The sequence below is a fragment of the Lagenorhynchus albirostris genome, chromosome 9 (genome assembly GCF_949774975.1).
Source record: "Lagenorhynchus albirostris chromosome 9, mLagAlb1.1, whole genome shotgun sequence".
Taxonomy (NCBI): Eukaryota; Metazoa; Chordata; class Mammalia; order Artiodactyla; family Delphinidae; genus Lagenorhynchus; species Lagenorhynchus albirostris.
Window position 1 is genome coordinate 54,895,824 of NC_083103.1, and position 14,211 is coordinate 54,910,034.

At 37.1% G+C, this 14,211-nt stretch overlaps 1 protein-coding gene across 1 annotated transcript in view; it reads right to left on the bottom strand.

Moving 5' to 3' along the window:
- Positions 1 to 14,211, bottom strand: part of RSF1 (remodeling and spacing factor 1) — a 165,359-nt gene that overhangs the window by 10,565 nt on the left and 140,583 nt on the right. Inside the window, exons 8-12 of the mRNA XM_060160114.1 lie at positions 13,847 to 13,951; positions 12,298 to 12,377; positions 7,536 to 7,590; positions 6,233 to 6,342; positions 79 to 146 (exon numbers count right to left, since the gene is read on the bottom strand). Of these exons, the coding sequence (XP_060016097.1) occupies positions 79 to 146; positions 6,233 to 6,342; positions 7,536 to 7,590; positions 12,298 to 12,377; positions 13,847 to 13,951 (418 nt within the window). The remainder of the gene's footprint in view (positions 1 to 78; positions 147 to 6,232; positions 6,343 to 7,535; positions 7,591 to 12,297; positions 12,378 to 13,846; positions 13,952 to 14,211) is intronic.

Here is a 14,211-nt window from a genome sequence, read left to right on the forward strand (position 1 = left end):
CTCACTGCTTCTAATCAGGGCATTTTAGTTAACATATTGGCCGAGTTAGATGAAAAAGAGAGAATGATAAACACATACCTCCTCCATCAGCCTCTTTAATATCATCTTCTATAGCTTCATCAATTGCTTCGTCAAACTCATCAAATCTAAAATACATACAACAATCACATTACAGCCTGTCCTGGCATATGGGTTAGGAAAATTGCCTCTGAAGTGAAAAAGGGCTGAATGTGAAACTGCTCTCTGCTACTTTGGGGCTGTGGGACTTGGATTAGACCACCTCAGTCCTGTTAACCTCAATTTCTTTGGTAAAACAGAGTTTTGTAAATCAGTATCTAATTCTAAGTTGTTTTTCATTTTCAAAGATCACCTATACCAGGCAGCAACAAATATTTTTGTAATGGGCTTTGTAGACTATACAATCTCTGTCGTAACTACTCAACTCTGCCATTGTAGTGCAAAATCAGCCACAGACAATGTAAGTGAATGAAAAGTAGCTGTGTTCCAATATAACTTTATTTATAGACACTGTGATTTGAATTTCATGTAATTTTCAAATAATTTTATCCTTCTGGTTCTTTTTTCAACCATTTATAAATGTAAAAACCACTCCTAGGTCACGTGCTATACACAAACTGGCAGTGAGCTGGATTGGCCCACAGGCCAACCCGATTATACAAATCATATGACAAGGTAAACTGAACAAAATTCGTGTTCCAGAAATAATACTAAGTGTGAGAAGTATACTACTGTTGTTATTAAAGATTATATTATTATTATTACTGAAATTCATATACAGATGGTCAGAATTTTAAAACTAGGTAAACATACTTTATCTCACAAGGGCTATTTCCTCCAACTTAAAGCAAAAAACCAAGACTAGATGATTCCTAAGATTTATTCACATACAAAACTCCTTTCACTTTAGAACTGAGGTGACCAAAAGATAAAGTGACTTGAAGATCATGCTAAATATGGTAATTACTAGCCACATGTGGCTATTTATATTTAAAATAATTAAACTAAAAAATGCTGTTCCTCACTAGCCATATTTCAAGTGCTCAACAGTGACATATGGCTACTGATTGCCATACTGGACAGCAAAGTAACAGAACATTTCCATAACCACGGTAAATTGGACAGCATTGGATTAAAGTTACACAGTGATTAACAACAGAGTTAAGACCAATAGCCAGGACTTCCCTGGTGGCGCAGTGGTTAAGAATCCGCCTGCCAACGCAGGGGACACGGGTTTGATCCCTGGTCCAGGAAGATCCCATGTGCTGCAAAGCAACTAAGCCCGTGTGCCACAACTACTGAGCCTGTGCTCTAGAGCCCGCGAGCCACAACTACTGAGCCCGTGTGCCACAACTACTGAAGCCCGCGAGCCTAGAGCCCATGCTTCGCAACAAGAGAAGCCACCGCAATGAGAAGCCCGCACACTGCAACGAAGACCCAACGCAGCCAAAAAGAAAAAAAGAATAAAATCAAAAATCCTTAAAAAAAAAACAATGACTAATAGCCAAATATTTTGCCTTTTGAGTTGAGAAACTCATTACAGCTATAGATTTCCTCTCTAGGAAAATATATACCTACACAAACATAACATTTTACATATAATTTCAGAGGATTCACAAGTTTCAGGTTAAGAACTCTTCTTCTACATATTTTTACATGCAACAGTTTACTTCCAATTTTTCATGATTATAAACAATGCTATGAAAAACATCCTTATAGATATAGCTTAGCTTTTCCTTAAGATAAATTCTGAGAAAGTAAAAATCGGTGTATCTATTCATCAGGCTAGAATAACAGATTCAGATACAGCCAGATATAAAGTTAATGGAAAACAGGACTTCTCCGAAGGACAAGATGCAGCTGTAAAGTGCCATAACAATCTATTTCTTTGAGCCACTACTACTTTCTTACTGAGACACTCTGTTTTCTAAATTCAGAGACCATCAGAACCCTTGGACAAAGGAAATTATAGCAGTAAGAATGAAACACCCACCCCTGCCTAGAGGATCTAAGTCACTTTTAACACAAATAAGCAGCCTTGATCTACATTCCAGATTCAGAGTTTGGATAAGGGGTTGGACACAACACTCCACACTCTATCTTCATTGTTTTCAAGTAAATAGGACCCTGTGTCTACCATGCCGTACACATATGATACTGACCCTTTCACAGTCCTGCTTTGCTTTGAGCCTTACTCTTCATTTAAATTTCATCTAAACTCTACCATTCCTCAGTATCTTTTCATAACTCTATCTTTTCTTTTGTTTGGTGAGATGCCCCTTGGTTCCACTATGAGATTTTGTTGGATTATAGGTTTGTTCCTGGTATTCTTGCTACAAATAAAATTGTTGGCTTAAAGGCATACAAATTGTTCTTCAAGGGTTGTAGCAATTTAAAATACAACCATGAAGTGAATTTTACCATTAAGATTTTTTTGCTAATACGGAAAAACAAAATTATTTTGTTCCTTAATTTTAATTTGAATACCCAGTAAAGCCAATATTATTTTCATGTTTACTGGTCATTTTTCCTTTTTCATTCGCAAGTACTGGTTTGTGTCCTTTCCCCATTTTATTAGCCAGTATATTCATCTTTCCTTACAGATCTGTAAGAGCTTTTTATGTATTAAAGATTTTAACATCTTTGTCATATGTTGCAGTTATTTCTATCCAAAGTGTATTCCTCGCCCCCCCTTTTTTTTGGGCCATGCCATGGCATGCGGGATCTTAGTTCCCCAACCAGGGATCAAACCAATGCTCCCTGCAGTGGAAGTGCTGAGTCTAAACCACTGGACCACCAGGGAAGTCCCCAAAGTGTATTTCTCCTTTAACCTTTGCTTATTTTTTCAAGTTTTGAGACAGGAAGACTGACATTTTGTCCTGCTATCATTACAAATATGTGCCCATCCCATCCCCAGTCAGCATCCCTCTCAAATAAACAAACAAACACAAATCATGCTGTCTAGTTCTAGTCTTCAAAATACATGGAAACTTAATTTTTCTTAAGGAACTGATTTCCTAACAAAAATGGCTTTTTATCCTTGACTTCAGACATGTTAATGTCTGAAGTATGCAACAGTCTTTGCAGACACCATGTGGAAAAACTATTTCCACTATGAAAAAAACTATATACTCACTGTTATTTTAAAAACGCATAAGCCATTCCTTTTGAATTTTAACTCCTTTACAAAATTTCTTTGCAAGCAAACATTTTCTTTTGTAAGTGCTTTTTGTCTGAGTCTTTCTTAATTTTATATAATCAAATTTCCTTTTCACTATTTTTTCTGTGTTTGGTGTTATACTTAAAAAGTTGCTCCTTACATAACAATGTGTATCTTCCTTACCTCCTTTTGGGAACTAGGCAGGGTATAAATAAATGAATCACACAATACATATTATGATAAAAAACATAGTTTATATTACTGTTATATAATTTTAAGCTGAAGGGATCATCTGGGTTAGTTCACCATCATAGGTATGTCAACCAAGACCCAGGGAAATGGACCAACCACTCAAAGATATATGGCTAATTAGTGGCATGGTGAGGGCTATAATCTGAAGTCTTCTGGCCCTCAATCCAATGCTCCTTCCAGTCAACTTTGACATCATCCTCTATTAGAAGCTATAAGAATCCGATAAACAATTATTAAATGATAGTAGTGATGAAATTTTTTTTGGGGGGGGAGGGTTTCTTTTCTGTGTTGATATATTAAGTGCTTTAGATTTTATCCTCCCAACAGTCCCATTGCAGCCCATGTACAAAGTAAATTCTAGGTGTATTTATTAGAGCTTGAATATGACGAATAAAACTTAAAAAAAATATATTAGGGGCTTCCCTGGTGGCGCAGTGGTTGAGAGTCCACCTGCCGATGCAGGGGACACGGGTTTGTGCCCCGGTCCGGGAAGATCCCACATGCCGCGGAGTGGCTGGGCCTGTGAGCCATGGCCCCTGAGCCTGAGCGTTGAGAGCCTGTGCTCCGCAATGGGAGAGGCCACAGCAGTGAGAGGCCCGCGTACCGCAAAAAAAAAAAAAAACTGAGAAGAGACATACAAATGCCCAACAAGCACATGAAAAGATGCTCAACATCACCAACCATCAAGGAAATGCAAATCAAAATCATGAGACATCACCTCACATCTGCTAGGATGGCCGCCATGAAAAAAACAAAAGCAGACAAGTGTTGGCAAGGACGTGGAGGACCCAGAAACCCTGTACACTGCTGGTGGGAATGGAAAATGGTGCAGCTGCCATGGAAAACAGCATGGCGGTTCCTCAAAAAAAACAAAAACAGAACTACCATATGATCCAGCAATCCCACTTCTGGGTATATACCCAAGATGAAATGCTAATAAAACAAATTTCTTCTCCCACTGAAAACCACAATTACATCAGGATTGAAAGACAATACAGTTCCCCTATGATGCTTGTTCTGATAATGTAAATTTGTTCCAACATAACTGATGTATTAGGAAATAATTCAAGCATAACATGTATTTCATACTTGCTTATATATAATTTTCCTTGTGAGAAACACTAGGTAAATGTAGAAAACTGCACCAGCTGTGTAGGAATACACAAAACAAACACGTGCACACATCTTACAAATATTTACCAGCTACCCAAGCTCATCATGTGTGTTATAAGCTAGAGCCATCTGCATCTCGTATTACAAGTTTCTGGCTGATTTCAAGTAACTCTCCTTCTACCACTACACAATAATTTACAAACTGCAACTCTCCTCACAATCACTTCCACAGACAAGCTTCAGGTCTTTTTTCAACATAAAATGTCATATTTATTGTAGTACTTGTTATTTCTTAACCACGTAAGATGTGTCAAATGGTACTCCCATTGTTATCTTCTTTTTTAATGTGTCACTAATGAAGTTTTTGAGTGTGTGACCCTAACTCCATATTTCCCATAATCCCTATAGTTTTTGTGCAATTTTGCACACAATGGCAATTTTTAGGAATGCATTTGTTGTGTTTTAGTAGAATTGACTTTAACACTTGCACTTTCCATTAGTAGGTTTTGACTTCACTAGTTTTAATGATTTTATTAAAAAACGGTACTTTTAAAAAGTTTTTTTTTTTTAAGGAATAAGATGGACACCATTCCCCTAAATATTAAGGATTTTACTCTTACTGATCCTACTACATTTTATTTTATTTATAACAGTTTATGGAAAAACCCAAACAAACTTTTCGGCCAACCCAAAATAAAGTTTTAACAATAACAACAGAAACTACACAAGGGGAACTCTTTCATGATCACTGACAAAAGTTTATAAACAGGAAACAAACTTAAAGTTCTATAAAATCAACTCTGTTTTCCATCTCCAGTTATTCAAGTTAAAAGACTGTTTTGGTGTTGTCTAACAATGGTCTAAAATAATTAAAATATCATTTATTTATTATTTGAGTGAGACAGGGTGGTGTCGTGGAAAGAACACTAGACGAACAAACAATTAGAAGATAAGGTTTTAGTCTAGGTTTAGCTACTAACAGAGTGACTATGGAAAAATCTCTCTCTGATATTTCTGGTGGCAGATGGTAAACCAGACTATATTTATTGAGTCTCTCAATAGGTACTGATGGAGCACCATGCTAGCTGTAAAGAACAGAGGGATGCATAACACGGACATGGTACTTACCTTCATGTTAACAGTATAGTGCGGGAGAGCAATATTAATCAAAAAATTAAAATCACGATTGTTACAAATATAGAAGTACTTTCAAGAAAAAAAACTGGTTGCTATGAGGGCATATAATAGAGGGGTTTGATTAAGAGAGGATTGTTAACAAGGTAAAAAACAGGAGGGAAATTCAAGTAAACAGTCTACACAAAGGGACCGAAAGAAGACAGTGTGGCTAACCTGAGAGAGTAAGGGAAATTGTGGATGAGGTGGAGCTGAAAGGCTAAGTGCAGGGCAGGCTATGCAGTGCCTGTGGGCCTTGTTAAAGGCATCGGTTCTTATCCCCAGAGCTACAGAAATTGGACAAAGTATGTTAAACAGAAGAGGATAACACGAGCAAATTACATTTGGAAAAGATGATGTTGGTTGCTCTAAAATTCTATGATTCTAAAGACGGTAAGTAAGAAATATATATACAATTTCTAATCATCACTGTCATCGTAATGGGAAAAGCATATACTTTGGGGTCAGGTTGTTTCAAAAACATTTTCCACTCCTTCATTCTCACAGATTTCATACCTATAACTTATACATTTCCGTGTTCTTGTTGACCTCCTTTCAAGCAAGTTTGCTTTGGATTTTTTGGAATCTTTTTTCTTTTCTTCATGATCTTCAGAAAAATCTGGCTCCTGGTTTAAAAATATGATAATAAGTATATAGGTTATTAATCACAACAGAACAAAGTTCCTTGGAATTAACAGCTTTCTAATGTCCATCTAGGCAGCACATGTGAAAGGTTTAAAAAAAGTGAAATGATTCCCATAAAACTGAATAAACATGGCAACACTAAGTACAGAGATCAAAAAGAATATTGGTGATCAAAGGATGAAAACACTTCTGTATTAAACTTATGCTTTTGTGAGTTTATAATTACCTCTTTTAAAACAATCATGATGAAGTCTATCCACCGATAATGAAACTTAACACACATAAATCAAAAGATATGCTGAATAAATGAAATAATGGGTTTAGAAGAAGAAAGGGGCAAGGTGCTCCAGAAAAATAACTAACCAAGACAGGTTATTGCAGTGTGTGATTTAATTAAGCCTGAATGAAACTGCATATGAAACTAAGAAAATTTCTTCATTTCAAATGAATATCATGTTACATATACTTTCACTCATGAGATAGCTTTCTCAATTATAAATTAGATTAATAACTGCAAAACAATGGTATCCCTTCGAAGAAACTGAACTGTAAGAACACAAACTGAAGTTTCTGATAACCCCCAAAGGAGGGAATTAAAAACCAAATCTCCCTGAACTATTTTTTAGTCACTTCACATAAATAGCACATAAAGAAGCTAAAAACGAATTACCCAATTTAGGGTACAAAAAAAAAAAAAAAAATAGAACATAAACTCCGTGGGGTGAGCTTTAAACTTGGTTTGGATGTGATATTACATTTTGGGGCTATCTGCATACACATAAGTTTAATCATGAGGGAAATGGGTGATTTCTTTCTTTTTTTTTTTTTTTTTTGTGGTACGCGGGCCTCTCACTGTTGTGGCCTCTCCCGTTGTGGAGCACAGGCTCCGGACGCGCAGGCTCAGCGGTCATGGCTCACGGGCCTAGCCGCCCCGCGGCATGTGGGATCTTCCCAGACCGGGGCACGAACCCGTGTCCCCTGCATCGGCAGGCGGACTCTCAACCACTGCGCCACCAGGGAAGCCCTGGGTGATTTCTTTAAGGTGCTAAATTTTCATTTTTAATAAAATAGGTATACTATATATTTAAAACCACTCATATTACATAAAGTGAGTTAAATTTGAGAACAATTTTGGCAGTCTCCTCTTTAAAAATGCTATAAACCAGAAACTTACTTGTGGAGGAATGATGTTTTCAATACTGATACCCACATACACCAAGCGTTCTTTCCTTTAAGTAAAAAACAAAAAAGCACACAAAGTGAGATTTGCTAAAAATAAAATTGTTATGAAAACATTACTAACACAGATAATACTAAAATTATGATTCATGGTAACAGCAGAAGCTAGGTCACAGACATGTTAGTTATTATCCATGAAACTTATAATATTGGTATCTGTGGCAGGCACAACACTTCCTAAAGGTATGAAAACTTAGCTTTAGAAGTGACCTATGCCAGGTAAAATAAAACCTGTAAGTGAAACAGACAAGGAAATCTGATGAAAAGAGTCATGCTTGTGACTCACTGATGAAGTGATTAGATGGAACACCAACTCTGGACAAACTGGATCTTTGTTATGCTGGAAGTTCTCAGTAATATCGTATGTGAATGATTCTAAGACCATCCACTTCTTGTTTGCAGAGAAGAAAACCAGCAATACAGCCATATGTCTCTGCACTCTAGGATGCTTACAACAAAGATATCTTCAGAGCCAGTTAAGACTTCTCCAGAAAATGTGGATTTATGGACACTAATGACATAGAGTTTCATTTCAAAGAAATCTTTGTTGATTTTAATTCAACAAATTTTACACAACGAATTGCTATACAGAACAGAAGCTTTCTCTGGTTCTCCCGAAGTTAATTCAAATACACCAAGAACAGCTGAGCTTTTACATACATGCCAGTGTATGTTCAACTAAACAGAAATAGTAACCACTCTTCCTCCCTTTATTTGTGATGTCCCATATAGGACATTAATGATCCAGTTGTGTGGGTCCTTTAGAACACAGCATTTACTGCCCCATAAACCCTGGGCTAACAAGAATTTTATAGTCATTTTAAGAGATGGGTTATGAAGCTATTAAATAAAACTGGCATGTAAGAAAATAAAGTTATTTTAATCAAAACATTTAAAAAAATTAGTACAGTTAATGAACTAAAAACTAGGAAAGGAAGAACAGTACTAGCTGAAATTAATAGGAAAGGCTACGTGGATAATTCAAAACTTCAGCTCTCTGTTATTAAATATGTTTGACATGTCCCTCTTTACATTAACCAAGTTTATTGTGGTATCAGTTTCCTCAAAAGCTCTATTTTCACTTGACCATTATTTCTCTTCTCAACTCAATGGAAAAAACACTTAGTCATGTTCCATGTTAGGTCTTGACTTGTGTCAGGCTTGGAAATCGAAAGGTAAATGAGACATAGTTCTTGCCCTCACAATTATTTAACAGCTAACTGTAGTCCATTACGAACAGGTATAATGGAAATGAGAAAAAGGAATGGATTTTCTCTGAAGAGCTGAGAAACTCGGGAAGGCTTTAAATAGGTGGTAATATCTGAGTAAGATCTTGACGGTAGGTATGATCTCTCATCAAGGCATTCTCTTGCTCAGTAATCTTACGGAAAGTCACATCTTCCATTCTATCTCACCACCTAGCTCAATGATCATATTGGGCCCAGACCTTATTATTACCAATAACCACACCCTTTCTAAAATTTCAATTTCAAGGAACCTGTTCTCTGACTTCTACTGACTCACTTTCCAGCTCACTCCCTCTGTTACACTGATTTCAACCATTCCCTGACTCCAGTGGGAGCTCTATCCATTGACCCTACCCTTTTTTCACTGTCCGGCACTCCCTTTGTGTCCTTACTTTCCCCCTTACCTGGCTTAGACTCCATGGTCCATCATTACAAATACTCCTTTGCATACACTCTCAAATTCCTTGTCTCTTTCTCTCCTTCCCTCTGTTATATTACCTGGAAAATTCCAACCCTGATTAAATCCAACTCTCTGCTAGCAAAGCACTAGTAATAGTACTTTGGAAGTACATAGCTATTTGAATTCCCAATAATTTCTGGCACCAAGTCCAGGAAGGGACATTTACATATCAGCTGAATGGACTGAAACATGAGATTTCACAGAGCATCACAGCTCCAGCTCTATAGACAGTTGCTGGCTAGTACTAATTACTCACTGACACATCCTTCTTTTCCACCATACCGTAGAGCCACATATCATACACCTCATGTTGATTACATTGCTCAGCATAAAGCAGGTGCTCAATAAATGTTCATTAAATGTTGACTAAAAGAACAAACAAGGGGAAAGATGCTCTAGCACTATGACATAGACAGTAAGCAAGGCTCTAAGTTGTTAGGATGAATGCTAGAGAAATTATTTCACAGATTTGAAACAGCATGAATAAAAATGCTCACTTTTAAAAAGAGATGAAGTCACCTGTATTTACAGTTAATATATTATTTACTTTAGAAACATACATATTTTGCTATTTAGAGCTCCTAATATATACATATATTAGGAGTTATAAATAATGAAAGCTTTGTTAACCAGATTTTTGGGGGAATTCACAAACAACAGTAACAGTTAACTTGCCTTGTTAGAATGGTCTCGTATAGGATTTAGTGTGATGTAAAGGCACAATAACAGATGTCCTCTTAAAGGATGACATTTAAGTAAAGAGGATTACCAAGGATAGAAGAGAAAGTAGATGAACTAGTAAATGGGAGGCCAATAATATAAACAAATGTGGCACATTTTAACATAAATTTCTAAAACTGAAAGTATTTAACTGCAGCAGCATATTCTAAAGTGTGTGAGGCAAGAGTAAAATATACGTTCACCAATCTTTCCACATAGAAAATGTACAAGCATCACAGGCCTCCGAAGAATAAACGGATATGATGTGAGTATGAGACAAACTCTTAGTGGTTTACATTCTTGGCTTTTAGAGAGAATCTACTTTCTTCCAAGTCCTTGAAGGGTGAGAGCCTATTAGCTATCTACACTGCTAAGTCAGATCAGCTTCAGAACATGAACTCATTTCTCAGAAGGGCAGGCAGATTGCAGGAAGACCGAGTCTAATTTTTAATTATGATTTAATTTGAAGCATCCTTAGTTAGATCTTTTCCAGTGTCAAAAATTATGACAGGAGCAGTTCGTACATCAAAATAGTCCTAATAACTGTATACAGGACTGTTAGTTCCTAAATATAAAGGTATTTAGACAACTAATTAAAAAAAGAAGTACTACTTTTATCTCCTAGTGAACTTCAGAGATAAACTTTGCCTTTAAACTAAGCAGCATACATCATGAGCCAGAGAGAGCTCAAGGTGAGCAGTAAAGAGGAAAAAGGATCTAGAAGTTGAACTCATTTTTAAGGTTCAACTTGGCACAAAGTGTGTGGACTATGGAATGAGCAGACTGTCTCAACGCAGACTAAAGTTTTGAGGGGAATACTATGTGACAGGAGGTAAGAGTTAAAGTAGCGGCAAATGAAGGAGCAATCAGGAGACACTGCTTAGATTTTTCTCAGATGGGCATCAAGTCCTACTGATTAATCCTCTGAAAATTCTCTTCAACCTCTCTACTGTATTATCATGATGACTGCTCTAGTTCAGGCCTCACTGGCTCTCACAGACTTTATTCCAACAGCCTCAACTCTAATTCCTTCTTCTTACTGTTACCAGGGCATTTTTTCTGAAATAAAAGTCTGATTATGCACATTCCTCCTTTGATGGCTCCCCCATGCCTCTAGAGAATAATTCAAATTTCCTAGCCAGTTATGCAAAGCTGTTCACAATTTGGCCTCAGTTTCCTTTATAGCTTCATCCCCCACCACTCTTTTACACTCTCTCTGCTTGTACTGTGCTCTTTGCCAGAAATATCCTTTCTCTGCATGTCCACCTATATAACCCCTAGTTATCTTCCAAGGACTTCCCTGATAACCCCAACTCCTAGGAGAACTAAAGTGCTCCTCCACAATGTTCTAGTATTGCTCTAAATATACCTCGATTTGTCTACTTTATTGAATCACTGGTTCATACATCTGCATCCTCTGGTAGAAGGTGAGCTCCAGGTAAGCAAGAGCTTTGTCTTACTCATCTTTTCTCTTCAGTTTGGAACACAGTAGGAATGAATGAATGTTTAGCAGTAGACTAATCAACAAAGGTACATATAAATATAAATAAATACAAACTTACTGTCTTGATTTTGAGCCCCCTTTAAAGATTAAGCTCAACTCCAATCTTACCTCCTCCAAGAAGCCTTCTTCAACTGCTTTAGACCACACTGCAGTGGCATATTGAAAAGGGAGGCATTGCTTACAGTCAATAGGACACAGTTCAGCATTTAAATGCTCTTTATTTCACCAGCGTTAATTCTGCCCACCCAAAGAGATGACATGGGTAACTAAACTGTAGACCAGTTCTTACAGTTTTCTTGTACTCCCTACATACTTAGCTACATATACTCCACAATACTTGGGTCAATACTTATTCAGAGTAGGTTCTGATATACATTTTAGATCAGGGATTGGCAAACTTTTCCTGTAAAAGGACAGATAATAAATTAGGTTTGGGTAATAAGGTCCCTGTTGCAACTACTCAACTCCACTGCTGTAGTGCAAAAGTAGTCACAGGCAACATATAAACATGAGCATGGCTATGTTCCAATAAAACTTTATTTATGGACAATGAAATCAGAATATACAATTTTCATGTGCCATGACATATGATTTTTGGTTTTTTTCTAATCATTTAAAAAAGAAAAAACCATTCTTAGCCAGGCCATATTTGGCCCACAGGTCAGAGTGTGCCAAACCCTGCTTTAGACAGACACATTAGTCTATACAGGAAGACAATTCTGAGGTCAAATTCCCAAGTAAAACATTAACACACATATCACAATACCTGCGTTCAGCACGCTCCTTCTTCTTTAAGGCAACATCCAAATCCTGCAATTGTTCCTCTAATTTTTCACACAGTAGTTTCTGAAAAAATAAAACAGATGAGTGTCATTTTACACACCTTTCCACAATCATTTATCTCTTGCCTATTAGCTACAGATACCATGCTACTGAGAGCTGATAAGGGGCCACGTAGTGAACACTGAAATGTTCCTTATATTTAATTAAATAAAGACATGCTGCTTCAGTTCATCCACTGAACTGAAGATGAGCAGGGTATCTTTAAAGTAACACACATGTTAAAGAAACTTATAGCTTTGCCGAGAAACATGTTCAATGCCTATCTTGCTGGCAGTAATCAATGTTTAAAATAGCATTTGGTTCACTGTATATACATGACAGTGATTAAAATTTTTTTTTAAATCCTAAGACATTTTTAAGGAAGAAGGTTTATGTACAATAAAATACAATGGTGCCAATCACTATTTTTTAAAAAAGAGAATGGAAAAGAATTTACAAAACCATGCCACATGGTTACTGGGTCAAAACAGAGCTGAAGAATGTAATTGCAAAAGTGATGCTAAGCCAAAAACATTCCACTTCACTAAGAAATGCAACAAAGGCCATCTTTTTTGGTTTTGGCTGCACTGTGCGGCTTGCGGCATCTTAGTTCCCCAACCAGGGATCGAACCCATGCTCCCTGCAGGGGAAGTGTGGAGTCCTAACCACTGGACTGCCAGGGAAGTCCCAACGCCATCATTTTTAAAGTAAAATGAGACTGGGCTTGTGAGAGAAAGGACCTCTTGGATGCAAAAAAATATCCTGCTCTTCAGTTTTAAAAGAAATCCACCTGAATCGAGATACGAGAGAAACAGAATCCATGTTTCTATTCATAGTAACATTATAATGGTGCATAATTCATAATACCATCTATAAAACTGACAAAAAGAAGGTAGGCAGAAATGAAAAAGAGAATGAAACAAAGGGATAAACAAAAGGAAGAAACTTATTTCTTCCCTTGTATATTATCTTAATTTGGGGGGTTTTTGTGCCTTTAATGAATGTGAGAAAAAATAAACCAGAGATTATAATTCTACAAAACCCAGAGGTCTTCTAAGAATTGCTCTGGAAAAAAAATAAAGGGAAGACCTAAAAGATACTAATAAAAGGTAGTTGTTTTTTTGGGTTTTTTTTGCGGTACGCGGGCCTCTCACTGTTGTGGCATCTCCCGTTGCGGAGCACAGGCTCTGGATGCACATGCTCAGCGGCCATGGCTCATGGGCCTAGTCGCTCCACGGCATGTGGGATCTTCCTGGACTGGGGCACGAACCCGTGTCCCCTGCATCGGCAGGTGGACTCTCAACCACTATGCCACCAGGGAACCCCTAAAAGGTAGTTTTTATCAATAGTCTCTAATTTCACAGAAATTTAAACAAGAGATGAACAATATCTACAAATTGAAGATTAAAATGTTTAGTGGCTGTCAAGAAATATTATTAATTTAAACATAAAATCAAAGACTGGAAAAACAAAACTGTGCTGGGTCATCATACATGTTGGCAAGGGGGGCAGAACCATTCTCCATCTGGGATGATCATGAGAGGAGGGCGAAGGCAGGCAGTGTGATATCCACTATCACAAGAGTCGCACAGGAGAATCTGAAATAAACCACAGATTGTCAACCTAACTCTATGACTAATATTCAATGACTCAAGTTAAAATAAAGACATTCTATATTTCTTAGCATAAAACTAAGTAATATACTATACTATACTCTTTATCTGCATATAGCATAATAATAAAAAAGCTCTGCTAATTAGGATCCTAACATGTCTTTTTTTTGGGGGGGGGGCCTCACTGCACAGCTTGTGGGATGTTAGTTCCCTTACCAGGGATTGAACCCGAGCCCTTGGCAGTG